Genomic DNA, 27249 nt, shown 5'->3' with positions numbered 1-27249 from the left:
GTCCAACTCTTTGTGACCCCAGGGACTGTAGCCCTCCAGGCTCCTCTGTCCATGGAATTCTCCAGTCAAGAATACTGGGGTGGGTTGCCATGCTTTCCTGAAGGGGGATCTTCCCCAACCAGGAATCGAACCCAAGTCTCCTGCATTGCAGGAGGATTCTTTACTGCTGAGACGCTGGGGAAGCCCAGGCAAATAATAACTGTAATAGTAACCAGTAAACTCGTTACTCATGTAGAAGTATAAACAATTATTTTCATAAACCAAAGCTGGCGGTTTATATAAAACAATCATAGCAGGTGGCCTTTGAAATACCTTTGGCCTTACAGGGTTAGGAGTTTTGTAATAAGTTCGCTTCTTTCCCCGGAGGACTGAAATATTGAATAGGTAACACAGAAGGTCCAGCCACAGTTTAAACCTTGGTGCCCCGGACAGACGAGTGTGCCCTGGACTGGTTACAGTGTCAGCTAACCCAAGACAAGCTGTCCACCTCAGGCCATCACTTGTTGCTTCTGGCCGCCTTGCCGGGCCCGAAGCCCCCGTGGTGGTGTTGGTGATCCGTTACACTAGAGGGGGTCTGGGTGGGCAGGTTCTTTGGATTCAGTCGGATGGAGAATGAATCATAGCTTCACCACTCGGGAGCAAGATAGCTTAAGTCTAAGTCGAACAGGTTTTCATCTGGAATGTGGGAGCAATGACTGCTGGGTGTGTGTGTGTGCGTGTGTGCACGTGTGTGTCTCTGTGTGTGTGTGTGGTGTATATGTATGTGTGTGTGTGTTCAATGACAGGAAATGCAAGGAAAGCGCTTAACCCAGTTTTCAGGGTCTATACCCTCTTCTCCTTAGGTCAAGGCTGAGACTCGGATGACATGAGTTTTATTTTCAGCCCTGTTGAGGACTGTGTGTTCAGCATATCGCTGAGTTTTTCTGGGTTTCGTTTTTCTCATTCTGGAAAATGGCACGAAACCCTCCTATTAGGTAGAGTTATAATGCAAGGTTAGAATAAAACTGGAATCAGCAAACTTTTTGTGCCAAAGACCAGATAGTAAACATGTGGGGCTACCAGGCCACAATGGCCTCTGCTGAAGATTCTTGTTTGTTTTTTACAACCCTTTAAATGTGTAAAATTCACCCATAGCTGGGTTGCAGACTGTAATTTGTTTATGGGCTTCCCTGGTAGCTCAGCGATTAAGAATCCTGCAAAGCAGGAGCCGCAGGAGACATGAGTTTGATCCCAGGGTCGGGAAGATCCCCTGGAGGAGGGCATGGCAACTCACTTCAGTGTTCTTGCCCGGAGAATCCCATGGACAGAGAAGCCTTGCGGGCTATGGTCCACGGGATGTCAAAGAGTCGGACCCTGCTGAAGCAACTTAGCACGCACGCACTGACTGATTTGCAGAGCCCTTGTATGAATGCTAGCATATCAGAGCGGGAGGAGGTCTCATCCAGCAGCCTCGCTGGGTGGCATGCCCTCGGAGGTAGCCCCGAATGATTAACTAGTGACCTTTCCTGTTGCTTCATCCTTTACAAAAGGAAGGGTCTGAACAATTGCAAAGGATTTTTCACTGTTTATATTAGTCACATATTTCAAATAATATTTGCCTTTATTTCAAGGTTCCATTGCGATTAGTACAAGCAAATTATGACAACTAAACAAAAAGAGCTTCGGAGGTTTTAAGAGTTAGAAATCAGATTTTTCAGAAAGTTTAATTCCTCTGGAAGGTGTTTCTGAAGAAAAATTCCCTGCTTAGAAACACAGGATTTATAAAAACGTCACCTCTGTGTGCAGTGTGTGCGTGTGTGTGTATGTGTGTGTGTGGTGTAGTTGTGTGTGTGTGTGTGTGTGTGTGGTGTATATGTACGTGTATGTGTGTGTATGTGTGGTGTATGTGTGTGTGGTGTAGTTGTGTGTGTGTGGTGTATATGTATGTATGTGTGTATATGTATGTCTGTATATGCATGTGTGCGCGTGTGTGGTATATATGTATGTGTGTGTGGTGTATATGTATGTATATGTATGTGTGTGTGTATGTGTGTGGTGTATATGTGTGTGTGTGTGTGGTGTATATGTATGTATATGTGTGTGTGTATGTGTATGGTGTGTGTGTGGTGTATATGTATGTATATGTATGTGTGCACGTGTGTGTATGTGTGTGGTGTATGTGGTGTGTATGTATGTGTGCGCATGCACTCATGTGTATATGTGTGTGTCTGTGTGTGTGGTGTATATGTATGTATATGTGTGTGTGTATGTGTATGGTGTGTGTGTGGTGTATATGTATGTATATGTATGTTTGTGTATATATGTATATGTGTGTGTATGTATGTATGTGTGTGTGTTCCTCTTTATCCCTGCCTCTCAGTCCAGGTTTTAAATTAATTTAGAAAAACCTTAGTTTGTATTTTCTATACATTTCAAAAAGATGGCCATTAAAACCTTAGGTTGATGTATTATCTGTGTTCATGTTCCTACATTTTGGTTATTGTTTTATTTAGCTAGTTTCAGTAGGAGGGGTAGAATTATACACGGTAACCCACCAGATTCCTCTGTCCATGGGATTCTCCAGGCAAGAATACTGGAGTGGGTTGCCATGCTCTCCTCCAGGAGATCTTCCTGACCCGGGGATTGAACCCAGGTCTCTGAAATTGTGGGCAGATTCTTTACTGTTAGTGCCACCTAGGAAGCCTATAGGGGTGTGTGTGTGTGTGTATTGTTATGTGAATAATTAGGCTATTCCTGTAAGCCCCTGTGTAAGTAGTTATATTATATATAATTATTTTATATAATATATGTATGTTGTTACATATAGTATAGTTTATATATATGCATATTTATTTTTGAATGTATGCCAGGCATTCTGCTAGTAAGCATTTTGCTTAGAACACCTCCTTTAACACAGGAGGAAGTGTACTAATATCTTCGTAAGAAAGAAGAAATGGAAGTTCAGAGACTGGTTTCTAAGAACATGTGTTTTGTTCCAAATCCCACACTATTCACCTGTTTATGCTACTTTATTTTACTCATGAGCTTTCACCTTATTTTTAAGGAGAACTCTCTGCAGTCTCAGGATTTGGGAAGGTTACGGTCAATTGAATATCTCATGTTTTCCCTTTCTCTTTTGCAGGCCACCTCGAGATTTAGACTCCAAAGCTTGCATTTCTATTGGAAATCAGGTGAGAAAAATCGTGTCTGCCGGTTAACGTCTTGACCCTTTGTATGTATGCTTTGTGACCAGCCAGTGGGGAAAAATGTATTTTCTATAACATGTTGTCAGGGGGTGGATCAATAATGTTTGAATGTAAACAGAAGTGGTCTGTGGAGCAGTTGCTATTTTAAATGTCAAATTGGGATCAGTTGTGGTTGTGATGGGGGATCTCTGGGGCGAAGAGATGGTTCGTTTTGGGCTGTGCTCTGTGAAGTCCAGGCCTAGAGCTAGTCGCCAGGAGTCAGCAAGTGGACCTGCGGGGCCATCGAGGGGCGGATGAAGACCTGCCATGCGGGGTCAGCGCTGGCTCCCTGCGCCGTTCGGAGCCTGAGCTGGAACTGGACCTCGGTCTTGCCCGGGGTGAATGGGGGGGCCCGCGGTGGGCATCTGCCCATCTCCCGGGTACTTCTTGCTCTCAGTGGTGGCTTGGCAAAGCTTCTAGGCCAGAAGGTTCTGGACCAGAAAGGACCCTTGGACTGCTCGGAGAAACCAGAGGGAGGACAGGGTAGCCTGTGTCTGGTTTGTTTCCTTTTTTCCTATTGCTGAGCGCCAAAGAATCGATGCTTTCGAACTGTGGTGTTGGAAAAGACTCTTGAGCATTCCCTGGACTGCAAGGAGATCCAGCCAGTCCATCATAAAGGAGATCAGTCCTGAATATTCATCAGAAGGACTGATGCTGAAGCTGAAATTCCAATATTTTGACTACCTGATGCGAAGAGCTGACTCATTGGAAAAGACCCTGATGCTGGGAAAGACTGAGGGCAGGAGGAGAAGGGGATGACAGAGGATGAGATGGTTGGATGGCATTACCAAGTCAATGTACATGAGTTTGGGTGGACTCCGGGAGTTGGTGATGGACAGGGAGGCCTGGTGTGCTGCGGTCCATGGGGTCGCAAAGAGTCGGACACGACTGAGCAACTGAACTGAACTGAGCTGCCTATTACACCCTTGCTTTTTTCTCCTGCAGAACTTTGAGGTGAAGGCGGATGACCTGGAGCCCATCGTGGAGCTGGGCCGGGGGGCGTACGGGGTGGTGGAGAAGATGCGGCACGTGCCCAGCGAGCAGATCATGGCGGTGAAGGTAGCGTTCACGTTCCCCAGACGTTTTCCGGTCCTGGTGCATATATTTGTCCTTCTCAGCTGCAAATGGGCTCCTTTCATAGAAGTAAGACAATCCTCCACGGGGTGAGACAGAAAAGCCTATTTGTGGTGAACAATACTTCCCTCCAAATATGTCAAAAATACCTCCTTGGTATGAGTTGCAGCAACTGGGCTTTTTTGAACCGCTGAATCCTACCCCCTCTTCTTAATTGTTTTATGCAACCACCACATCGTGCGTTCCTGGTGGCTTGTGCCTGCGATGCAGGAGATGTGGGTTCGATCCCTGGGCTGGGAAAATCCCCTAGAGAACGAAATGGCTACTGACGCCAGTATTCTTGCCTGGAGAATTCCATGGACAGAGGAGCGTGGTGGGCTACAGTCCATGGGGTCACAAGAGTGGGACATGACTGAGTGACTGAACCACCACCACCCCCAACCACATCATCACACGTGAAAGAGTCACAGTACTTCCTCACTGCCATCTACTACCAGGTCCCAGTGAACGTTACCTTGATTGTTCCAAAGCTGTCCTTGCTGTTTTATCTCCCGTTGGTTTTTCAAATCGGAATCCAAGTGCAGAGGCTTACACATGGCCTTTGGTTTTGTGTCTCACGAGTCTCTTTTTAAACTTTATTCTGTTGCTTTTAAAGAATGTCCCTGAAAATCAGGAAACCCAAACTGAGAGACAAAATTGCCTCCATTTGTGGAAACAGAGGAGGGTAAAGTCATCTTGAGCAAATTTGCATAGTTTTGGAGCTATAAAAAGAAATTTAGAATCATCGCATATTTCTTGAGTAGATGTTGGGAGGACCTTGGAGCGGGCCCAGTGTGTTAATTCTAGATGGGTTGTCAGGCATGTGGCTGGTCAGATGACCTGGATTCCTTTTTTTTGGAGAATGCTGGCATCTTTCGCTTACCTTGTAGATTTTTCAGTTTTTTCTCCTGCAGGCCCTTTGCTCCGCAGGCGAAAAATGTGAAAGCCTCGTGATATCATATTGTCTTGTCATTTAATGACACGGTCATGTTGTCTCTGGGGCTACATTTACTGGTGTGGTTGGTTAGTCTCTCTTCTCTTAGAAGAGAGAGATGTGAACAGTGTCTCCATTTCAGTCCAACTCCTCCTTATCCCATTCCTCAATCAACTAACTCTTCTTCAGTTTCTGTTTAGTCCAAATATTTTTACCTGTTCGCAAAAAGGGAAGTTCGGCATTTTTTTTTTTTTTTTTGGTATGAGCCCAAATCAGCCCCAAATCAATGAATACTCTGGCCTCTTTGCACTAAACCCACAGGAAAATTGGGCTGTTTTGTAACTTGGCAATGCCTTACCAAACATCTGCACACTCTCCACAGTAGATGATCGGTTTGCTTCTCTCCTGGGGATTATTCGGTAAATCAAATGGATAACAGTGTTCCTTACTTTTCATTTGTTACAGATAGGTCATCGCTTAGGGTAGGTATTTGAACAGTTGTTGCTAGCAGCTGTACTGTGAATTTTCCTACTGTTCTCGGGAGGGGATCCTTGTTGACAGACCCATCCTCAGGGCAGTAACGGTCCATTTTCCATGCATTCCCATCAGCGGATCCGGGCCACGGTCAACAGCCAAGAGCAGAAGCGGCTACTGATGGATCTGGATATCTCCATGAGGACCGTGGACTGTCCCTTCACGGTCACCTTTTACGGCGCGCTCTTCCGAGAGGTAGGTGGTAGTACCTTCAAAGCTGCAAGGCAAGTGGTAACTGAAAAAGACGTTTCCCCGATCACACAAACACCTGCGCAGTCACAGGGCGCTTCCTTGTCCGACTTGTCTTCTGTAGAGAGTTTCATGCTCGTGAAATGTTGGTGCAAAGTTAGCTTGAAACCATGATATTTTCCAATGTGTTTAGCCCTTTCAAAATGCTGGGATTCCCTTTCTGCTTCCCGTTCTGGTTTGTCTCTCTTGGCAAAATGGTCTCTATCAACTTACAGATGGATTTGTATCAGTCCCTTGAAATCTCAAATGCTCTGATCTTTTGGCCACTCCAGGCAGCCTTTTACAGTGGATGGCCTCATATTTGCTTCTTTTTTCCAATTCTGCTTTTCACTTTACGATGATATGAATTGTCATCCCCTCCCCTTTCTAAAAAGTTTTTTATTAGGGAATACTTGATTTACAATCTTGTTAGTTTCTGCTATACAACACAGTGAATCAGCTCTGTGTATATATATACTCACACTTTTTAAGATATTTTTCCCCGTATAGCCCTGTAATACTGAGTAGTCAAGTAGAGTTTCCTATGCTATACATAGGTCCTTATGGTTATCTGTTTTCATCTCCCTCTTATAACCAGCCTGTAAATGATAAACTGTTACCAGTGGTCAGTGTGGGCAGTCAGGCATAGAGTTGGTATCTGGTCATAACTCCCAGAGCAGGGGCCCCCCACCTCCATGATCTAATGCCTGATGATCCGAGGTGGAGCTGATGCAATAATAATAGAAGCCAAGTGCACAATAAATGTAATGCACTTGAATCATCCTGAAACCACGCCCCCCACCCGACTCTGGTCCATGGATAAATCATCTTCCACGAAATTGGCCCCTGTTGCCAAAAAGCCTGGAGACTGCTGTCTTAGATAACAGTAACTGTAAAGGCTTGGGTTGCTGGGATCCTATAGCTTGTGGGTGTTAGCATTTAGAACCCAGTTTTCATTAAGGAGTGGGTGATCACAGGCCGGTCTGTTTGGCTGTCTGCTAGCTTGCTTTTTGGAGGTAATATTTTGCCCATTTATAAATTTCATTGAGATCTCGAAGGACACTGTGCATTTCCTCCAAAAACTCAAGCAGGAAGTGGCCCGTTCCTCCCGACAGATGCTAACTGCGTCCTCCTTTTCTCCCCTTTCCATCCTCTCTGACCGTCTCCGAACCAACCGGCCTCCAGGGGGATGTCTGGATCTGCATGGAGCTCATGGACACGTCCCTAGATAAATTCTACAAACAAGTGATCGATAAAGGCCAAACAATCCCAGAGGACATCTTAGGGAAAATAGCAGTTTCTGTGAGTACATCGCGAGCCCCAGCCCCGTCCAAGGAGCACGGGGAAGTCTGGGCCTCGTGTGTGTCTGTTCCCTCCGTACCGGAACCACCGCCTGGACTGGAGCGCCCGTCCCATCTGTGTGTGTTGATTGCACGAGTGCGTCTGTGGATGGATCGATGGACGCTTCTCTTTCTGGGCTTGACCTACACGAGGTTCTGCTCCTGACCCGGCCTGGGAGGCTTTCCGCTGAAGTGCCTCTGAGCAGCGCGTTCATTGGCTAGGACCACGTTCCTGGTGTCTGTGTTCTGATGCTGGTTTATCTTGATTTTCGTTTGTGGAGTTGTAAATGTTTTCTTAGGATTAATAGGCACAGGAGGGGGCAAGAAGGCAGGGAAGCTGCTCCCTTCATGGCTGCTGAGGCCCAGGAGGGAGGAGAGGAAAAGACGCTGGGGTTCCAGGTGGAGAATCAGAACATACCAGTGAGGCCACCTCTCTGCACTCTGGCGTCATCTCTCTGGTGGGCAGGGTCTAATGCGTACCACTTCCGTGTATTTTCCTGGCTAGGAACACCACTGTTGGAGAAAATACCTCCCCTTGGGACTGTAAGCCAGGGATAATAAATGTGGATTTACTTAAGATGCAGTTGCTTTCCAGTGATGGGGGACATAAATCCATCTTGTGTTTCTCTTGCAGATTGTAAAAGCCTTAGAACATTTACACAGTAAGCTGTCTGTCATTCACCGAGGTAAGTGTCCGTGACGCTGCCTTGGCTGTTCCTTTTATCAATTTTATTTCTTTCACCTGAGTTTTATTAATTTTTTTTTTTTCTCCCCAGTGGATGAAATTGAGTCAGGCGAGAGAACAGAGGAGGGGTTTCCATTTGGGATTGGATAGCAGATCATATAAAGAGCTGCTCATGATTATGTCTGAGGACATCAAGGGATGTGAGCTGTGTATTAGGCCTAATTTGAATATGAACTGCCTGTTGCCAAGGAGAGTGGCGCTATTACCCACTGAGAATTTTAGAGAATATGATAAAAATTCCCCTAGTATTGGCCATCGCCGAAAAGCAGAATCTTGAGTCCCAAGACTAACTGAGTCAGAACCTCCATTTTAACAAGATCCCCAGGTAATTCTTGGGCCGTGAGGGTCTGAGAAGTTCTGGTATAAAGCGCGGCCCTTTCAGACAGCGGGAGTCAGGACAGGATGAAAGGGCTGACAGGTGTGTCTTCCTCTGCTCCCTCCTCTCTGTATCTCTGCTGACCTGTTACCTCTTCATCCTTCCATCCATCCATCCACCCATCCATCCGTCCACCCATCCGTCCGTCCACCCAGACATCCTTTCTTCCATCTTTCTTCCATGCCTTCATCCATCCGTGTAACTTGCGTAGTTATTTCCCAGCATTTATACGGCACTGTATTTATACAGCGCTACAATAGATGTCCTGACAGGTATCTATGAAGAAAATATATTCTTATCCAAATTCTACATAGGAGTTCTTGGTAGGGGAGTGAGGCATATATACACACGGGGGAAAAAAACCCACGTTAGAAATACAAAAGTACCAACCACGGAAGTCGTGCAGGTAGAATAGGAAACACGGACGTGATCAGCATGGGTGAGCAGAGTCAAGGAACGCGTCTCGGAAGAGGCATGTACACTCAGTTTTCCAAAAAATGTATGAACAGTGTTGGTAGCTGATAGGTTCTTGTGACCTGATCACTGTTATACTCTGAGCCTGAAATAATGTAAGATGTCTCAAAAAACATGCCTGTTATGGTGGCTTTTACTGACTATTACTATCAAAAATGGGAAAAATGTCAAGGAAGAAGAGGCCAAAAAGAAAGTGGGGAGGAATCCAGTTAAGAAAAGGGACGCAGATTACCCACAACGTGAAGCTGAATTTTAAAGACTTATTTCAAAGTTGTGAAACAGTTCATTCATAGCAGAGAATGTTTATAAAGTGTAGAAGATAATAAAATGAAATTTGTGTATTTGCTGTTTAAGGGAAAATTACAAAGGATAATTTTTAAAGTTTTTAGAATAACTTTTTTCTTTTGAGTATGTGCCCTTTGTGAAACGTGTCACTTAGGGAAAAAATTAACTTTATTTTCTAAATTTCTAATTTCATCATCCATACATAATGATGGTTCATCTGGCTGGGAGGGTGCCTTTTATCTTTTCAGACTGAAGAGCTCATTTAAGAATTGTAAAGTAAACCCTCTCTGGTGATGGTGGTTTAGTCACTCAGTCATGTCAGACTCTTGTGACCCCATGGACTGTAGCCCACCAGGCTCCTCTGTCCGTGGGATTCTCCAGGCCAGAGTACTGGAGTGGGGTGCCATTTCCTCCTCTAGGAGATCTTCCCGACCCAGGGGTCGAACCTGCGTCTTCTGCATTGCAGGCGGATTCTTTCCTCTGGGAAGTCCACTCTGCCCACATGCATATTCTGTGACCCGCCTCCTGGTCTGGAATATCTGGGTTTATGACGAGTTACACCTGTGACTTCTGACACACCTCTTGCAGAAGCATATTTGATGTATTATGTCTCAGTCTGCCTTTTCAGCCCACTGAATGCAGAATAGATCGTTATGAACTGGGCTTTTAAAGCATTATCATCATCAGAACCCTTAGCACAAGCTCTACCTTCATAATAAATGCTTGGGGGCACAACACAGTCTTGTTCGTGGCAGGAACAGCGTGGTAATGGGCAGACCTCTAGGGCTTGTGCCTCTAGCGTAATGGAAACAGTCTGCCCAGGGAACTGGGCGTTCCACTCAGGCATCAAGGTCTAAGCTCTCACCACCTGTACGGGAACGATGAAGATGAGAAATTAGAGGAAGCAGTTGTTTCCATTGATGGGTTCTCAGTCTGACGAGAAGGACAGAGCATGACATGGAAAGCAGACCACTCACCCAAGATCCATCAGAACCAGAATTAATGACATGAGACCGGATGAGCTAATGAGAAACGTTTTTGTGACTCTACTCACGCTGAACACTGCTACTATCATCTTAGGGTCTGTCTTTCATGCATATATAAGTATGTCCTTGGTCTTTATTTCTAAGTTTTCCATAACCCAAGTCAACTTAGTAAACTCTGCTTTTGTAAACTGAAGTAAAAATATTAAGTCAACCTTAAAAATGCATTCCCGTAAGTAGCAGGTGCAGACAAATACTGCTTGATGATGCCACTTATACAGGGGACCTAGAATAGTCAAATTCATGGCGTCAGAAAGTACACTGGTAGATGCCAAGGGCAGGATGGTGGGGAGGGCAGGGAGGATGGGCCCTGAGTGTTTAATGGGGACAGAGCTTCAGTTTAGGAAGCTGGGAAATCCAGGAGATGGATGACGGTGAGTGTCGCACGACAGTATGAATGTGCCTCTGAACTGGACAGTTATATGGTAAAAACAGTATGCTTTATGTTATGTGACTTCCACCACGATAAAAAGAAAAACATTAAAAGATTTTAATGACAAGGAAATCAAGTTGCTTTTCCCCCTTTCTTGTTAGGTTTGGTGTTTTCCCTTCTTTTTTAAAAAAGTCACGTTCTATCGGAGTGTAGTTCGTTGTGTAACTGGGGTGGCATTGCTCCTCCGAGTGAGTCTTGAGGGCGTGGAGGCTCCAGGCCCCCTGGTGGCTGAGAGCTGCTGCCGCGCCCCCAGGCTCCCGACCGTCTCCACTTGCAGATGTCAAGCCCTCCAACGTGCTCATCAACGCCCTGGGGCAGGTGAAGATGTGCGACTTCGGCATCAGCGGCTACCTGGTCGACTCCGTGGCTAAAACCATCGATGCCGGATGCAAACCGTACATGGCTGTGAGTACAGCGCCTGGGGGTGGCGTTGGGAGTGCAGCTGCCAAACCCTGCCAGGAAACACGACCTGGGCGGCCAAGGAGGGAGCATTGAAATATGCCCAAGGCACAAGAAGTATCTGCACCTTCTTTCTTCTCAGATATCTCCTGTCTAAAATCCCGAGTCCCTTCCTTCTCTTATATTAAAAAAAAAAAAAAATCAGAGGAAGAGGTATACTCTTTGAAAAAGCATTACATAAAGCTCACCCAGTTTTCCACTCTGGGTTGCAGGGGTGTGCTACCTTCTTTGTTGAAAGTAGAGCAGAGAGAAGAATTTCAATTCCCCAACGAAGTCCATTAGGTTAGTCTCGAGGGAGCCTCGTAGCTGTGAAGATTCATTGCTCTTGGCAGAGACCTTGGGATTCCCTTTAATTTAAGGGACTTCTACTGTAAACATTCTATTTGGAAATGAACACGTGCTTGGAATTTAAAAGCTTTGTGGCCATGATTACCTAAAAGTGGTTGAGGTCTGTTAATACCAGACAGTAGCCCAGCGACCCTTGCGGATTGTTTTTACTGAGTCTGGACTGTTGGTATTTTATTCATTTATTTGGCTGCCTTGAGTCTTAGTTGCAGGGTGCAGGCTTAGTTGCCTTGCAGCCTATAGGATCTTAGTTCCCCGACCAGGGATCGAACCCGTGTCCCCCGCCCAGGAGGAGGATGCTTAACCAACTTCCTTGGCGGTCTTTTAAACGAGGAAACCTCGAGGCGGGCAGAGTAATGGTATGCTGTATAGCGTGCTCTTTGTGAGGCCAAACTGAAGTTGCTTGTGAGTTGTGAGGGGGCTCTGATGCATTGTCGTCTCCAAGAAGAGATGTCTGCAAACCCCGTGGAGACGTCGGTCTTCACCGTCGTGAGTGAGCCTCCCGGCCTGGGAGGCATGTTAACAGCTCACAATAGCTCACTTGGCGGCCACTGCCACCCCACCCCCGAGACTTTTCTGAGCCAAGAATGTCATCTCAGTTGTCTTTTTCTGTCTCCTTTCCAGCCTGAGAGAATAAACCCAGAGCTCAACCAGAAGGGATACAGCGTGAAGTCCGACATCTGGAGTTTGGGCATCACCATGGTAGCCTGTGATAATAATTGTGGACCGGGGGGCAGGGGGGTTGGGGCGTGAGGCCGGGGTGGGGTGGACCTCAAGAGCTAGAGGTGGACGCCTTTGAAGCTGATCTGAGAGAGCAAGATTTTCTGCAGAGCGGGGCGGCAGAAACCCTGAGCCGGAACTGGGCAAACCCCAGTTCTCCCCATTCTATCTCCAAGGAGGTGTGTGCCCTTGAGGGACTGATGGAGTCACACCGACTGTCTCGCTGTCCTCAGCTGTAAAACGAGAGGGTCTGGCTGCTGTTCCTGAGAGCTATCCTTATGGTTTAAATTTAAACTACTCTAATCAAGCATGCAGAAGCCTGGGCTACTCCAAGAGCACGAATCTGTGCGGACCATGATAGGGCTTTTTAAAAAAATGTGTTTTATATTGGAGCATGTTTTGTTGGTTGCTAAGTTGTTTCTGACTCTGCAACCCCATGGACTGCAGCCTGCCAGGCTCCTCTGTCCATGGGATTTCCGAGGCAAGAACACTGGAGTGGGTAGCCATTCCCTTCTCCAGGGGATCTTCCTGACCCAGGGATTGAACCCAGGTCTCCTGCATCACAGGCAGATTCTTTGCCCTCTCAGCCACGTAGCTGATTAACAGTGCTGTGTTGGTTTTGGGTGTACAGTGAGGTGATGCAGTTACACTTGCATCTATTTGTTTCCAATTCCTTCCCCTCTTGGGTTATTACAGAGCATTGAGCAGACTTCCCTGTGCTGTCCCGCAGGTCCTCATGGGTTGTCTGTTTTAAATACAGCACATCCATCCCAAAGTCCCAATCTCTGCCACCCGTCCTCAACCCTAATATGGAGAGCTTTGCTATCCCAGGCATGGGCTCAGCTTCTTGGAATATGGTTATGAGAGAAGGCTTGGCTGTTGATTACAGGTGTAGCCCCAATACATACTAACAAACAGGCTAATTTCCTCAGGCACGGCCCTGAAGTTACATGCAGTGAGAGCCTGATTTGTAACTGCTGATCGTAAATTCTCAGTGTATCACCGAGGTCTGGAAGGACCCGTGGTGGTCCTGGTTCCTTCCCAGACACGGCAGCTGAGTAAATCCCGTGAGCTATTTCACATCCTTGCCCAGAAGGCACGTGATCTTGTAACAGCAAAGCGGCCTTCACTCAAGGCCAAAAACAGAGCAGCCATTTGGCCCAGTCTGTTTCCATTCCCACATGTGACCAGCAGGTGGCAACAGAGGTAAGCGTCTTCGGGCGAGAACTGCCTTTTAGACCAAATGTTTGAAAACCTGGCTGCTTTCAGCCTGAGGTCACACACTGCAGGCTCTGTTTTATGAAGAGCCGCTCTGGGTTTCAGTGAGGTGGTTGTTCAGTTGCTCAGTCATGTCCGACTCTCTGCGACCCCGTGGACTGCAGCACGCCAGGCCTCCCTGTCCATCACCAACTCCTGGAGTTTGCTCAAACCCATGTCCACTGAGTTGGTGATGCCATCCAGCCATCTCGTCCTCTGTTGTCCCCTTCTCCTCCCGCCTTCAATCTTTCCCAGCATCGGGGTCTTTTCAAATGAGTCAGCTCTTCGCATCAGGTGGTCAAGCTATTGGAGCTTCAGCTTCAGCATGAGTCCTTCCAGTGAATATTCAGGGTGGATTTCCTCTTAGTGAGGACCCGCTTTTACAGGCTTGAGGGGCTGTCTCCCGGGCGATGTTACCCCTAGCTCCGGGACGTGGAGGCACGCTGCTAGCCAACATGGCATCACTGGCGTCCCCTCTGCACGTTTCACCCGACTGTCCCCACCCGGTTGCCCTCCGGCTTTCCTGGGACGACATGGATGCCCCCGCGGATGCCCCGGGAACACAGTAGCCCAGAGTCAGCGCTCATCTCCCGTGTTCCTCTCCCCCCCAGATCGAGCTGGCCATCCTCCGGTTCCCCTACGACTCGTGGGGGACTCCTTTCCAGCAGCTCAAACAGGTGGTGGAGGAGCCGTCGCCGCAGCTGCCCGCAGACAAGTTCTCCGAAGAGTTTGTTGACTTTACCTCACAGTGGTAAGAAGGCCTGCCTCCCAGAAGCCGGGGTGAAGGCGGATGGGGTCCTCCTGACTTCCTCCATCGGTCTCATCCACGTGCCCACGTCCACCCCCAGTGTGGATGGAGTGTATCCTGTTGCTAAGCAACAAAGACGGCTCTTCCTGGTCCCCGCTGAGCTCAGAGCCACAGGGGGGAGTGTCCCTGCTTGGTCATTCTAGCCCAGGTCCAGACGGGAGATGGGCACTGGGTCTTTGGGGAACTCAGAGGAAAGGCCTTAGGGGAGAGTTTCTGGAGGAGATACATCCCGAGCTGGGACCAGGTGAGGTGTGTGCCGGGGAAAAGGGAGTGGAGGATGAGAAGGTGTTCCCGGCGGGAGGAGCCTCATGCACACTCTCACGGGAGTGGGAAACTCCTTCACAGAGGCTGAGCCATTTGATGTGGACCAGAGCGTAAGGAGAGAGTTGGGGGACCAATGGAGGGCTCGGGTGGAGAGTAGATACAATGCAAAGAATTACTCTGGGTGAGAAGACAGAGGCTACGTTCAGAGCTGCCCTTAGGCACCTAGACGTCTCATCGAGTGATTCTGGTGTTTTAGGCGGACTCTTAGAGAAGACATGCTCCCCTGCTGGCTCTGCTTGTCCGGAAGTGGACAGTGGACGGTACCGGCTGGGGCGGGGCCACGTCTGAGAAGGGAAAATAAAGTAGGAGTGGAGAGACGGAAGGAGGGTACTGATGCTGTGAGTTTGTTTTCATGGGAGTCGCTGGTGCAGTTGAGGAAACGAGGAGAGGGGACTGTTTGCTCTGGAAAACCTAGTGATTTCCGTCTGCACGGGGCCCAGGGTGCCCAGCATGACTTGATACTGATGATCATTTACACCGCTGGAAAGACGGTGCCGTGACGGATCGCAGGCGGTGATCCTGGGCGCCCGCCCCGCAGCTGTGAGCTGGGGCAGAGGCCGTCGGAGATGCTGGGAAGCCTGGCTGTGGTCGCTGAGGGTCCGGCTCTGCTCACTTAGCGCTAAGGAAGGGGCTACCATTCTGCCGCCCTTGGAGAGGCTGGCTTCCCCCAAGGTTACCCTTCCTTGGCCTCCACGCACTTTGGAAGAAGCATTCTGAATGCAGCTTTTACTGCAAAACGTGGTAACACCAAGCGGCTGTCTGTTGCTTGTGAAGCGAAGGCCCCTTGGGTTTTTCACCAGCTCTAGGCCCGTCACCCCTGGCACTTTCCCCTAAGGATACGTGAGGCTGACTTTCCGTTGTTTTTGTTTTAGTCTTGGCTGAATGGCCAGAGAGGCTGGCCTGATGGGCTGTGTGACGCTTGCCTGTTGGGCGCCTCTGGATACGTATCAGTGCATCCTCTGGACGCCTGGGTGGTGTCCCCTCTCTGCTCTCCTTGACTGAGCCACCAGGTGTGGTGGTTACATCTGCCAGGTTGAGATGGCGTCAGGATTGTGCCTTCTGGTTTCAAGAACCTGGAGTCTGTTGTTTGTTTTCCTTGTCTTCGAGGTCACGGAGGAAACGGATGATTCGTCTTGGATGGTTCAGACCCATCCTTCTCAAGAGGGGTGGTGAGGAGGAAGGATCTTATTTAAGGAAGCTTTTCAGACTCTCTGCCTCATAACCTTTCTCCCACCTCCCTTTTCCCCAAGATTCTGGGAACTTCAGAAAACTTTGATAAGAACAAAGCTGGTATGAAAAGCTTGACAAAGCCCAGTGGCCTGGTGTGAATCACCAGTTTAATCTAAAGGTTCTCAACTCCAGTTGCCAACTTTTAAACATAACAGACCTTTCAAATGTGCATCACGTACTGCTTGGCCTCAGAGATTCTGATTTAATTGGTCTGGGAGGGGGTGGTCCTGAATACCCGGGTTGATCAGATGTTCTCACATCATTTTCCTGGAGGGCTGGGGTCAGAACCCCTGACTTATGCCTACGATCTGTGGACCCGTTGTCAACTGCCTCCTGTTCAGAAAGCTACTTCTCTTGTACAATTTATTGAGTAATCATTCAATTACTTTATTTATCTTTCATCGATTTTTCTTCTTACTTAGAACTTCCCCTAGAGTCAGAGTGTTAAAGCTTTTCACAGGTTTTATGTTTTTAAATGAAAGCCTTGAAAAACTAAAAGTTTCCTAATTTTAATGTTTGCACGCGTTTGTGAAAGTTGCAGCTTCCTGTGTGACTGCTGTCCGGATCGCAGCCTGGCCAACCCTGCCCGCGGGGCGCAGGGCGTCTTCATGGCCGTCCCCACGAGGCTGCCTTTTCCTGCTCGTTTTCTCCCAAGTTAGTCCCAGAAGCTGCATCCTCTGCTGCTGGGCTTTTCATCCGGGGCTTCCGCCTGGTGGTCATACCCCTCTGGTCACTGCTGGTCAGCTGACAGTTCTTGTGGTTGTTCAGTCGCTCAGTCGTGTCCGACTCTCTGTGACCCCTTGGACCGCAGCACGCCAGGCCTCCCTGTCCATCACCAACTCCCAGAGCTTGCTCAAACTCATGTCCATCGAGTCAGTGATGCCATCCAACCATCTCATCCTCTGTCGTCCCCTTCTCCTCCTGCCCTCAATCTTTCCCAGCATCAGGGTCTTTCCAGATGAGTCAGCTCTTCGCATCAGGTGGCCAAAGTATTGGAGCTTCAGCTTCAGCGTCAGTCCTTCCAGTGAATATTCAAGGTTGATTTCCTTTAGGATGGACTGGCTGGATCTCCTTGCAGCCCGAGGGACTCTCAAGCCCTCAAGAGGCTTCTCCAGCACCACAATTTGAAAGCATCAATTCCTTGGCAGTCAGCCTTCTTTACGGTCCAACTCTCACATCAGTACATGACTACTGGAAAAAATCAGAGCTTTGACTATATGGACTTTGGTTGGCAAAGTGATGTCTCTGCTTTTTAATATGCTGTCTAGGTTTATCATAGCTAGTCTTCCAAGGAGCAAACATCTTTTAATTTTGTGGCTGCAGTCACCATCTGTAGTCATTTTGGAGCTCAAGAAAATAAAATCTGTCACTGTTTCTACTTTTTCCCCTTCTATTTGCCGCGAAGTGATGGGACCGGATGCCGTGATCTGATTTTTGTGGTGGAGCAGGGGCACTTACCTGCTATCACTCTCCAACTTATGACCTGATAGAGCCCAGGGTTCTGCTGGTATCTTTCTTTAGCACTAACATCAGAGGGAGTGAGGGGCAGAGAGAAAAGAAAAGCGAGTCAAGACATTTATTCCATATGAACTTGAAGAAAACAGCAGCAACAGAGATTTCTTACAAACTCTTGCTTTCTGTGCTTACTTTCAAATAAGCACCAGCGAATGACATTTTCTTACTTTTTTCTCCTACACGTGGCTTTCTTTTTCTAATGTAATTTCGTTTATTTGTCTGTTTATTTCTGGCAGTTGCTGCTCGGGCCCCTGTGGCTTCAGAGCGCGGGGGCTCCTCTCCGGCTGCGGTGAGCGGGCCTCTCCCCGCGGTGGCCTCTCTCGCTGCGGACCAGGGGCCCCAGGCGCGCGGGCTTTAGCAGTTGCAGCTCTAGGACTCGGGATTGTGTCTCCCGGGCTCCAAAGAGCAGGCTCAGGAGTTGGGGCGCACACAGGCTCTGTGCCCCACGCCGTGTGGGATCTTCCTGGACCAGGGATCGAAGCCATGTCCCCTGCTCTGGCAGGCGGATTCTTCACCACTGAGCCACAGGGAGGCCCATGTGGCTTTCTTATCTCAGGAGACACTGGCCGTTTCTCAGCAGAGAAATGGAAAAGTCCTACACCCTGGTCCTGCAGAAGGTTTCACAGAGTTTCTGCAAAAATGGAATCTTGGCAGGCTTGCATTCTTTCACCATAACCTCTTGAAGTTGGACACAGGCTTGGGGAGTAAGAGTAGCTCCCTGGAGACCAGCTGAGCCGAGTGCCCCAAGGCTTGACTTCCTTCCTGCTGAGGCTCAGGCCTGTTTCAGAGCTCAGTGCCCCGTCCCCCGGCCCGAAGCCCCTTGGTGGCCAGAGACCCGCCCAGACGCTGGTCCTGTCTGACTCAGAGAAACAGGCGCAGAACAGAGACGATCAGATATAGTTGCTGACTTGTTCAGGAGGGACAGTGCAAAGAGGCCCTGGGTATTTACGTAGCTCAGGACAAGCGTGTGGCTCGGGAGGCGAGCAGTGGCTTTCTTCTGCGGACGCTCCCGGGAGTCCTTCTGGGAAATGGTCAGCTCGGTGGGATTCAAAGGGGCAGAAACCCTCGGCTCAGCACAAGCCTGAAGCTAGCAGTTCTCAGCACGGCACGAAGCCGCGTCTTAGTGTCAGCTACGGTCAGGAGTGTGTGCTGTGGCATTTGGAAGGGGAATTAGGGCAGTTAGCTAATTGCACGCTTGAAAACGACAAGCCACTTGAAAATTCAAAAGTCTGACTCGGATCCAAAAAGAAATTGGTGTAGCTTTGAACTCCACAGTTGTTATTTTGTACTGAATTTCAAGTGCTTCCTATTCAACGTGGAAAATTTGCTTTTCTCCCTAACCTCACCCTGAGTATTTTGCTATTCTTAGCCCGTGTTTTGAAGTGTTCTTGATTTAAAAGGTGGAGAGAATGGGTTGTATCAGTTATATTAAATCAATAAACAGCCTCGGTGCGCTGTGTAAATATTTTCCGTCAATACTCTGCAGTAGTGCTTGTACATTTTGAGCTTTCTAATCAGAGCCCATAAGTCAAAAATAACCTGTTCACCAGCAATCTTTGAAGTTTTAGGAATTCTTTTTTTAGAAGATAAATCTTGATATGTGGCGGAAGCCAACACATCACTGTAGAGCAGTCATCCTCCAATAGTTGTGTTTTTTCCTATACTTCTCAAAAAAAGAAATAAAGATAAATCAAAGTTATTGTTGGGGAACTGTCCTGGGCATTATGGGATGTTGAGCAACAGCCTCGGTCTCTACCTATTACATGTGAATTACAGCCCCCAACACCACCAGCTGCGTTAACCAGAAATGCCTGCAGACGTCTCCGAGTGTGCCTTGGAGGGCAAAACCACCTGCAGCTGGGAACTGCTGGTGGAGCCTTCTAGAGGCTCAGCACGTAGGCACATGAGGCGTCATCAGTGGGGGCTGGAGGTCGCCTCCTTCCGCTCAGACACGCCTTCCCGCGCCAGCCTGGCCGTGGCGTTGCTGGCCTGCTTTCTCCCGCATTCTCGTTTGAGCCTCAGTTGAGACGGAGCGCTCTCTCTCCGGCTGTCCGGGCGGTGAGGTCGCTGGGTGCTGGATCCGCCCGCAGTCGGCAGCTGTCCTGCGTCTCAGGCTCCCCGCCCTCCACCGCAGCACTGCCTGGAGTCCCTGGGGAGGCTGCTCTCGGCTGTTCTGCTTCAAAAAGCTTCCTTTTTTTTTTTTCCATTTCGAGTTTTTTCCAACCCTGAGTGTTTCAGCCGTTTCCCTCTCTGGCTCTGCATCTGGGCCTGCCCTCGATCGTTGTTATCTCTGAGGAGGGGGGCTCACAGCACACCTCACAGGTCTCACTTGCTCCAGGTGATCCATTAGCACAAATCCTGGCCACCCAATATTCCGTCACTTTTTGAGTTTCTTCCATGCCAAACAGACGTCCTTTTCATTCGTGGATGATTTTAGGGCCCATGGGCAGAGGGCTCTGCAGGTTGCCTCCCAAATCATACTTTTCAAAATCATCCTTTCCTCCATTCTGTAACCTGGGATTCCAACGCCAAATAAACTCTCTTTTCTCTTCCATTTTAAGGCTGCAGGTGGATGGAGGGGTGGGTCTCTTCTCTCTGGGGTTTTATGACTGTTGCCTCTGGTATCAGGTGTGATTAGGAGTTCTGTGGGCAGACAGCTGGGTGGTAGGCGCCTCTTCATGGCAGCGCAGGCCCACCGAGTGTTTCTAAGAAGAACCCTTGCTGAGTCCACGGCCAGCGTGCTGAGTCCACGGCCAGCGTGCTTTCTCGGTCATCAGCCGAGAGGTCGTCAAACTGCAGCGTGACCTTAGGCACATTCTATGTCCGTAGTGCTTCCGTCTCAAGCAGGTTCAGCAGGGAGCATATAAAAGCAGATTGTACCTGCAAGGGGATCAGAAGCAGAGAGAACCAGCTATTGGAGACAGTGAGGAGATAAGAAATGTGATTTAAGAAACACCTGCCAATGCCTTTGCAAGAAGGGATGGATTGAAAGGTGTTTTGAAGGAACGTGAATATGTATTTTGATATATAATAAAAGCTAGTTTTTATGTCTTTGGTAAAGAAACAGAATGAAAGTAAACACACACACACCCTTACCCTTCCTGTTAAGGTACAGAGTGATTTAAAACATCGTTGGTAAGTGTAACTGAAGAGGAAAGTCAAGGCAGGAGGTTTATGTTTTCAGTACATTTTTAAAGATGGTTCTGTTTACTCTTCTGCAGGATCTGAAATCCTAGTCTAGTGGAAACACAGATGGTTTCTAGATTTTAATGTGATTTTTTTTTTTTCCCTTTAAGCTTGAAGAAGAATTCCAAAGAAAGGCCAACATATCCAGAGCTTATGGTGAGTATTGTTAGGGGTGTAGATGAGTCCAGACTAACAGTTGGAACAGGGGAAGTGAATGGCATCTAAATTATGATCTGGATTTCCCTGGTGGTCTAGCAGTTAACTCTCTGCCTTCCTAATGCAGGGGGTGCCAGTTCGATCCCTGCTCAGGGAGGTAAGATCTGCCTCGTGGCCAGAAAACCAGAACATAAAACAGAAGCGATATCGTAACAAAACCAACAAGGACTTTAAAAATGGTCCACATCAACAAAAAAAAAAGTCTTTTAAAAAAGAATGTATTATTTAAAAAAATGCGGTCAGATATCATCTCACATCTGGAAGGTTTGAAAGCTAAGAGAGGAACTCTGGGGAAGATGCGGAGAAAAGAGGCTCCCTGGTGGGATGTGAGCTGGTGCAGGCAGGATAGAAAACCTCATGAAATTAAAAATAGCACCATCTTATGATTAATGATTCCACTTCTGGGCATAGATATGAAGGAAATGAAATCACTATCTTGAAGAAATATCTGAACCCCCAAGTTCACTGCAGCATTATTATCTTGGCCAAGATGTGGAAACAATCTGAGTGTCCATTAATAAATGCATAGATAAAGAAAACATAATACATATACACACGCATACACAATGGAATATTACTCAAGCATTAAAAAAGGAAATCCTGTTATTTACAACAACGTGGGTGAAGCTTGAGGGCATTATTCTAAGTGAAATAAGTCAGACAGAGAAAGCAAATACTGCATGATCTCACTTAAATGTGGAATCTTAAAAAAACAACTTACGGAGTGTAGACTGGTGGTTGCCAGGGGTGGGAGCGTTGGGGGAACGGATAAAGGTGGTCCAAGAACACAAGCTTCTGTTTACCAGATGAGTAAGATCCGGGGGCATAATGCACAGCGTAGGGACTAAAGTTAACAGTACTCGACCGTATGCTTGAAAGTTGCCAGGAGACTAGAGAGCAGACCTGGATGGTCTCAGCAGACCCCATGGATTTTCAGTTCTTCTGGTTAAGCTTGAATTTAAGTCTGAACCACACGTCGACTGGGTGACTATGAGTAGATGCTGGGAAGAGTTTGAGGAGAGACGGACTGAGCATCCTTCTTGGCCATCTTTGTCCCCTTTAAAAAGGCAGCCCTGGGGTTTTCCTGATGATCCAGTGGCTCAGACTCCGTGCCTGTACTGCAGGGGACGTGGGTTCAATCCCTGGTTTGGGAACTAAGATCCTGAAAGTCTCGCAGCGTGACCAATAAATAAATAACAGTAAACCAATAAAATAGAAAGGCAGTCCCCGGACTTCCCTGGTGGTCCAGTGGGTAGGACTCTGCATTTCCACCGCAGGAGTCACTGGTTTGATCCCTGGTCAGGGAACTAAGATCCTACATGTCACTCGACGTGGCCAGTAAATAAATGAAAATGTTAAAAAATTAGTACAGTGAAATATAAAGGCAGCCCCTGGGGACTCAGCATTTATCTAACACCCACAGTTGAGGCAGAAGGGGAGATGAGTCATGCTTGAGAAAATCTCAGCCTGCCGCATGTTTGGGTTAAACATTTCCTCTCTGATTATGTCAATAATAGCCAGTCAAGGGCCTTTTCAATCCTAGCTACTTTGTCTTGGAGTTCTTGTGCAGCCCCCAGAGCATTTTAAACTTTGATTCCACATAAAGTGCAACCCGCATTCAGCGGTTCCTGGGGGGCTTCTCTCCTCTTGTTTCAAAGGTGCCTTGTTTGTCACTATTTTTTTTTTTTCAGATAAAAGTATGTTTTTTATATATATCTGACTATTGAAAATGCATACCATTTTTTTTCCCCCTTCCAAGTGACTTCTTATCAGAGGTTTCAATGGAGCACACTTGAGAAAAATTGCTGAGTCCTCGTTTAATGCCCTTGGGCAACTGATGTTGAATCTGCCTTTGCAGCCTCTCCCGGCCCCGTGGGCGCTGGCGGTCTGCACATTAGTGCTTCAGGGCCGTGCGGGTCACCCCCCGGCCTCTTACAGGGCAGTCGTCTTCCTGGCGCTGGGGATGGACTTGCCTTGTGAGGTCACGACTGCCTCCTGCTTTCCCGTGGGATTGAGGTTTCTCAGTGGAAACTCTGAGTCCAAATGCTTCGACTGAAGCCTCGGGAAAACACATGCTGAGAGGCAATTGTTGAGGTTGTAGGAGTTGGTGAAGAGGTAGAAAGGAAAGAAAAAAAAAATCTTCTTTCCAGGTGAAGAAAAGTATAATTAAGGCCCCAACCCAGACATGTCCCTCTTATAGAAGTCCCAAATGTTTTGTTCCCTGTTTGGGTTGAGGTGTGGACAGGCTTTAAGGTCATCTCATTTGCTTTCTCTTTCAAGCTCCCACTGGGGGCCGTAACTGAGTGGGACTTGTTCTTTGGGGTAGGGGGCCAGCCAGCGTTTTTGTAAAGGATTATTAGATAGACAGGGTTCGGGCTTGCCAGGTGACTCATGGTAAACAAACTGTCCATGCAGGACACGCAGGTTCAATCGCTGGGTCACGAAGATCCCCTGGAGAAGAAAATGGCAACCCACTCCAGTATTTTTCACCTGGAGAACCACATGGATGGGGGAGCCTGGCGGGCTACAGTCCGCAGGGTTGTAAAAGAGTCGGACAAGAAAGACAGACAGTAAATCCTTCAGGCTCTGGGGACTGCTGGGACAGCTCGACTCCTCTTTTAGCATGAGAGCTGCCATATCCAGTGGGTAGACACAGGAGTGCGGCTGTGTGCCGATAAAACTTTATTTCAGAAACAGGCAGTCCGCTGGGTTTGGCTTCTGGTCCATCAATTGTTGACCCCTGTCCTAGGTGAAAACCACCAGAAACAAAACCCAGGTGACTCAAGTGATGGTCCAGGGAGGTGATTCTGTCCTCTGAATGTCCTGGGATGTCCTTGATGGAACCACATTGTTAAACAGAGACTTTGTTTCGTTGCTGAGTTGTGTCTGACTCTGTGACTTCATGGACTGCAGCTTGCCAGGCCCCTCTGTCCATGGGATTCTCCAGGCAAGAACACGGAAGTGGGTTGCCATTCCCTTCTCCCGGGGATCTTCCCCACCCAGGGGTCAAACCTGCGTCTTCTGCATTGGCAGGCGGGTTCCTTACCGTCTGGGCCTCCAGGAAAGCCCTCTGCAGGGCTTACTGACCTCCTAAACCGTGGTCTTGCAGGGGAGCTGGAGACTCTTGGTGCTGGTGGTGATGCTCCAGGCAGGGTGTTCAAGTTCCCCCTGTACCTGGCCCCTCTTAATTAATGAATTAATGGCCACGCTGGGTCTTTATTGCTGCTCACGGGCTTTCTTCAGTTGCAGAGGTCAGGGGCCTCTCTTCGTCGTGGTGCATACGCTAGGGCACGCCGGCTTCAGTAGTCGTGATGCAGACGCTCAGTTGGCCCGTGACACACAGGCTCTTCCCGGACCAGGGATCGAACCGTGTCCCTGCGTCGACAGGTGGGATTTTTCACCACTTGACCAGCAGGGAAGTCCAGTGCCCTCCCTGCCACCCCTTCTGAGAAGCCCAGCCTGGGTCTGTGGTCTGGGGGCGATTCCACGGTGTCTCCTCTGCTGTCTCCTGGCTGCTATCCTTGCTATTCTTAGTCGGTTGCTTCTGGAAGGGACTGGTTCCCTCCCAACCTTTTATAGCCTCAAAACCCACACAAGGAGACACGTCACACTGTCCATGTCCACACGCCCGCCTGCTCCCCTGCCGCAGCCCCCGCCCCCACGGTGTTTTCCTGGCCTGAGAGGAAACCAAAAGGTGCCTGAGGAGTTGGTTTTTTTTGTTTTTTTTTTTTTTGAGACTTCAGGTCCGGTTATTGAATTCCATCACAGACCCAGGCTGGATCCCCTGAGCTAATAGCCACCCGCCGACCAAAAGACAGGATGGGGCTGGCGGGCGTGGGGAGTAGTCGCTGAGACTGGACAGGTCCTGTTTTGATAGTGAAAGGCTTCAAAGTGCATGACAGGATCTCTAAATGTTGAGAGGATGTGCGAAAGCTAATAAGCACGATGGTAAAACACTTGGCAAGGGTGCTGTGTAAGTGGCTAGTGATCAGAAGTAGTGCTGCCCTTTATTCATCCAAGGGGCTCCAGAGGCTGCCCCGGCACCTGGAGGTCTGGTTAATATCGTGGGTATGAAGCACCCAATGGCAAAGCCAGAAAACCTCTCTCTCTCTCTTTTTTTTTTTTTGAGTCACTGTACTTCGTGGTGACCACTGACCTTATTTGGGGCTTGCTTTCTTTGTTCCTTTCCTCTTTGCATTGTTTTCTAAAACGTCCATGGGTGGGCATTCCAGGTTCCCACAGGGCTGAGTCATCCAGCCCTCTGCTCTCAGGTTTAAAACAAATATAGTTAGAAAGCCTAGAGCTAGGCAACACGTAGGCTGTGAACCAAAACCCTCAAAGTCAGGGGAAGCGGCGTGAGTCACCGACATGTCTGTGTGCAGAAATGCTCATGTTTAGCTGTTGACGGGTCCCTGAGAGGAGCAATGCCCCCAGACAGTTGGGAGGGGGCCCTGCCAGCTCAGGCCCTAGGTTCTGCCTGGAGGAATTGTCCTTTTTGGTTTGATCAGTTGGTTCTGATTGCAGTGGGAGGACTGTGGACCGTGAGCGGATGTGTCCACTTCTAACTGGAGGTGTGAGGTTCCCGGGTGTCAGCCAGGCGCTTCCTGTCACGGAGTTGAGCTATTTGAGGTGGATGGCCCTGGGGCAGAGCCCGTGGGTTCGTTTCCTTCAGAATCGTTTGGAAACGCGTGGCTTCCTGCGTTGGACCATGCTTCTTCCCCTGGCGAAGAGCAGGACTTGACATCAAGTTTACTAAATCTGAGCAGCATGCGCACAGACCACCTTTTTGCTTCTTGATTTTTAATCTCCAAGATGAGTTTTCTCCTCGCAGACCTAGGGTTGGGCAGGCTACTTTATTTTCCACATGGATCAGGTCATCGTCGAGAGACATAAGGATCACTTGTTACCAATGTGCTATGTGTAGTGGTTCAGTCGTGTCTGAGTCTTTGTGACCCCACGGCCTGTAGCCCACCAGGCTCCTCTGTGCATGGGATTCTCCAGGCAAGAATACTGGAGTGGGCTGCCATGCCCTCCTCCAGGGGATCCTCCCAGGGATCAAACCCGGGTCTCCCACATTGCAGGCGGATTCTTTACCGTCTGGGCCACCAGTGAAGCCCTGTTATCAGTAGACGTGACGTAAGAAGTAACGCTGTTCGCTGTTTCGGTGCAAACCAGTTCTCCAGTGTTAAGCGCGAGCAATGCCCGTTCATTGTTCCCAAAACTGGCTTCTCGTTCTACCACTCACTTCTTGGGAACTGAATGTGCGTAGATCTCTAAAACGTCTTATTATTTTGCTGCCTTGTCTGAAGATTACTTTCTAGGTGCCAGGGTTATTTGTAAACTGAATCTCTGAGCCATCTTTGCCCTTCCTTGTATTTGCCCATTGATGGGATGTTTACGGGCTTCCCTGGCGCCACCAGTGACAAGGAACCTGCCTGCCAACGCAGAAGCCGTGAGAGACGTGGGCTTGATCCCCGGGTCGCGAAGATTCCCTGGAGAAGGGAATGGCAACCCACTCCAGTGTTCTTGCCCAGAGAACCCCGTGGACAGAGGAGCCTGACGGGCTACGGTCCATCAGGTAGCACAGAGTCTTAGTACACGTGCTTAGCACCCATGCATGGGATGTATATAGCCTGGTTACATAGGTATATTTTAAAGCAGTGGATACTCTGTCATGGAATCAAAGCGATACCAAGATAGGAGGAGCAGCACCTCAATGACATCTTTAAGAAGTTTGCATCCCTGAGTGTGTACTTGGTTACTTGGTTTGGGAAGGGGTGGAAAGGATCTAGTTTAACCCTGATAGGGGCACTCAATTTGTTACCTAACCAGATCTGTCCGTTGCTAATCTCACGCGTTGTCAGAGACCGGTATTAACAGCAAGCATTTTTCTTTTCTTCACCAGCAACATCCGTTTTTCACCCTACACGAATCCAAAGCGACAGACGTGGCATCTTTTGTAAAATCGATTCTTGGAGACTAAATACCATGGACTCCATCGGTTGACCCTCCTGTGGATTGGTGGGTTTACAGGCTGATGTTCACTAAAGCGCCAATAGAAACTCATCTTTGAGATAATTTAACCCTGCCTCTCAGAAGGTTTTTTTTCTCCCCATTTTCTCTTTTTTTTTCCCCCTCCAAAGGGGGCCTTGGAATCTATAGTTATAGAATGAACTGTCTAGATGGATGAAATATGATAAAGCTTAGGACTTAAAAAGGTGATTAAATATTTAATGATGTGTCATATGAGTCCGTAAGCTTTTCAGACTTCTGTTCTTCACGAAACGGATGCATTGGTAAAAAGGTAAAAAGGTGCTGTGGTCATGATGGAATTGTGAGTGGATCTGTAGCTTGTCCCACTTATTATTTTAATATTTATGTTTAAGCGCTTGGTTGACAAGATTCCATTTTATGCTAGGAGGGGGGAGACAAAAGACAAGATTGGGTTGGCAGTATTTAC

The 27249-nt window shown here is 48.3% G+C and overlaps 1 protein-coding gene across 2 annotated transcripts in view; it reads left to right on the top strand.

The window, feature by feature from the left end:
* Positions 1 to 27038, top strand: part of MAP2K6 (mitogen-activated protein kinase kinase 6) — a 102160-nt gene extending 75122 nt beyond the window's left edge. For both annotated transcript variants that reach the window (XM_061144990.1, XM_061144991.1), the window contains exons 3-12: positions 3122 to 3170; positions 4170 to 4283; positions 5881 to 6000; positions 7219 to 7335; positions 8008 to 8059; positions 11007 to 11134; positions 12158 to 12235; positions 14122 to 14261; positions 20684 to 20729; positions 26695 to 27038. In XM_061144990.1, coding sequence (XP_061000973.1) covers positions 3122 to 3170; positions 4170 to 4283; positions 5881 to 6000; positions 7219 to 7335; positions 8008 to 8059; positions 11007 to 11134; positions 12158 to 12235; positions 14122 to 14261; positions 20684 to 20729; positions 26695 to 26772 — 922 coding nt within the window. In that variant the 3' untranslated portion in view covers positions 26773 to 27038. The remainder of the gene's footprint in view (positions 1 to 3121; positions 3171 to 4169; positions 4284 to 5880; positions 6001 to 7218; positions 7336 to 8007; positions 8060 to 11006; positions 11135 to 12157; positions 12236 to 14121; positions 14262 to 20683; positions 20730 to 26694) is intronic.
* The last annotated feature ends 211 nt before the right edge of the window (positions 27039 to 27249 follow it).

This window comes from Dama dama, chromosome 5, assembly GCF_033118175.1.
Source record: "Dama dama isolate Ldn47 chromosome 5, ASM3311817v1, whole genome shotgun sequence".
Taxonomy (NCBI): Eukaryota; Metazoa; Chordata; class Mammalia; order Artiodactyla; family Cervidae; genus Dama; species Dama dama.
The sequence above is the reverse complement of the archived record's forward strand: the minus strand, read 5'-3'. Positions and strand labels throughout refer to the sequence as shown.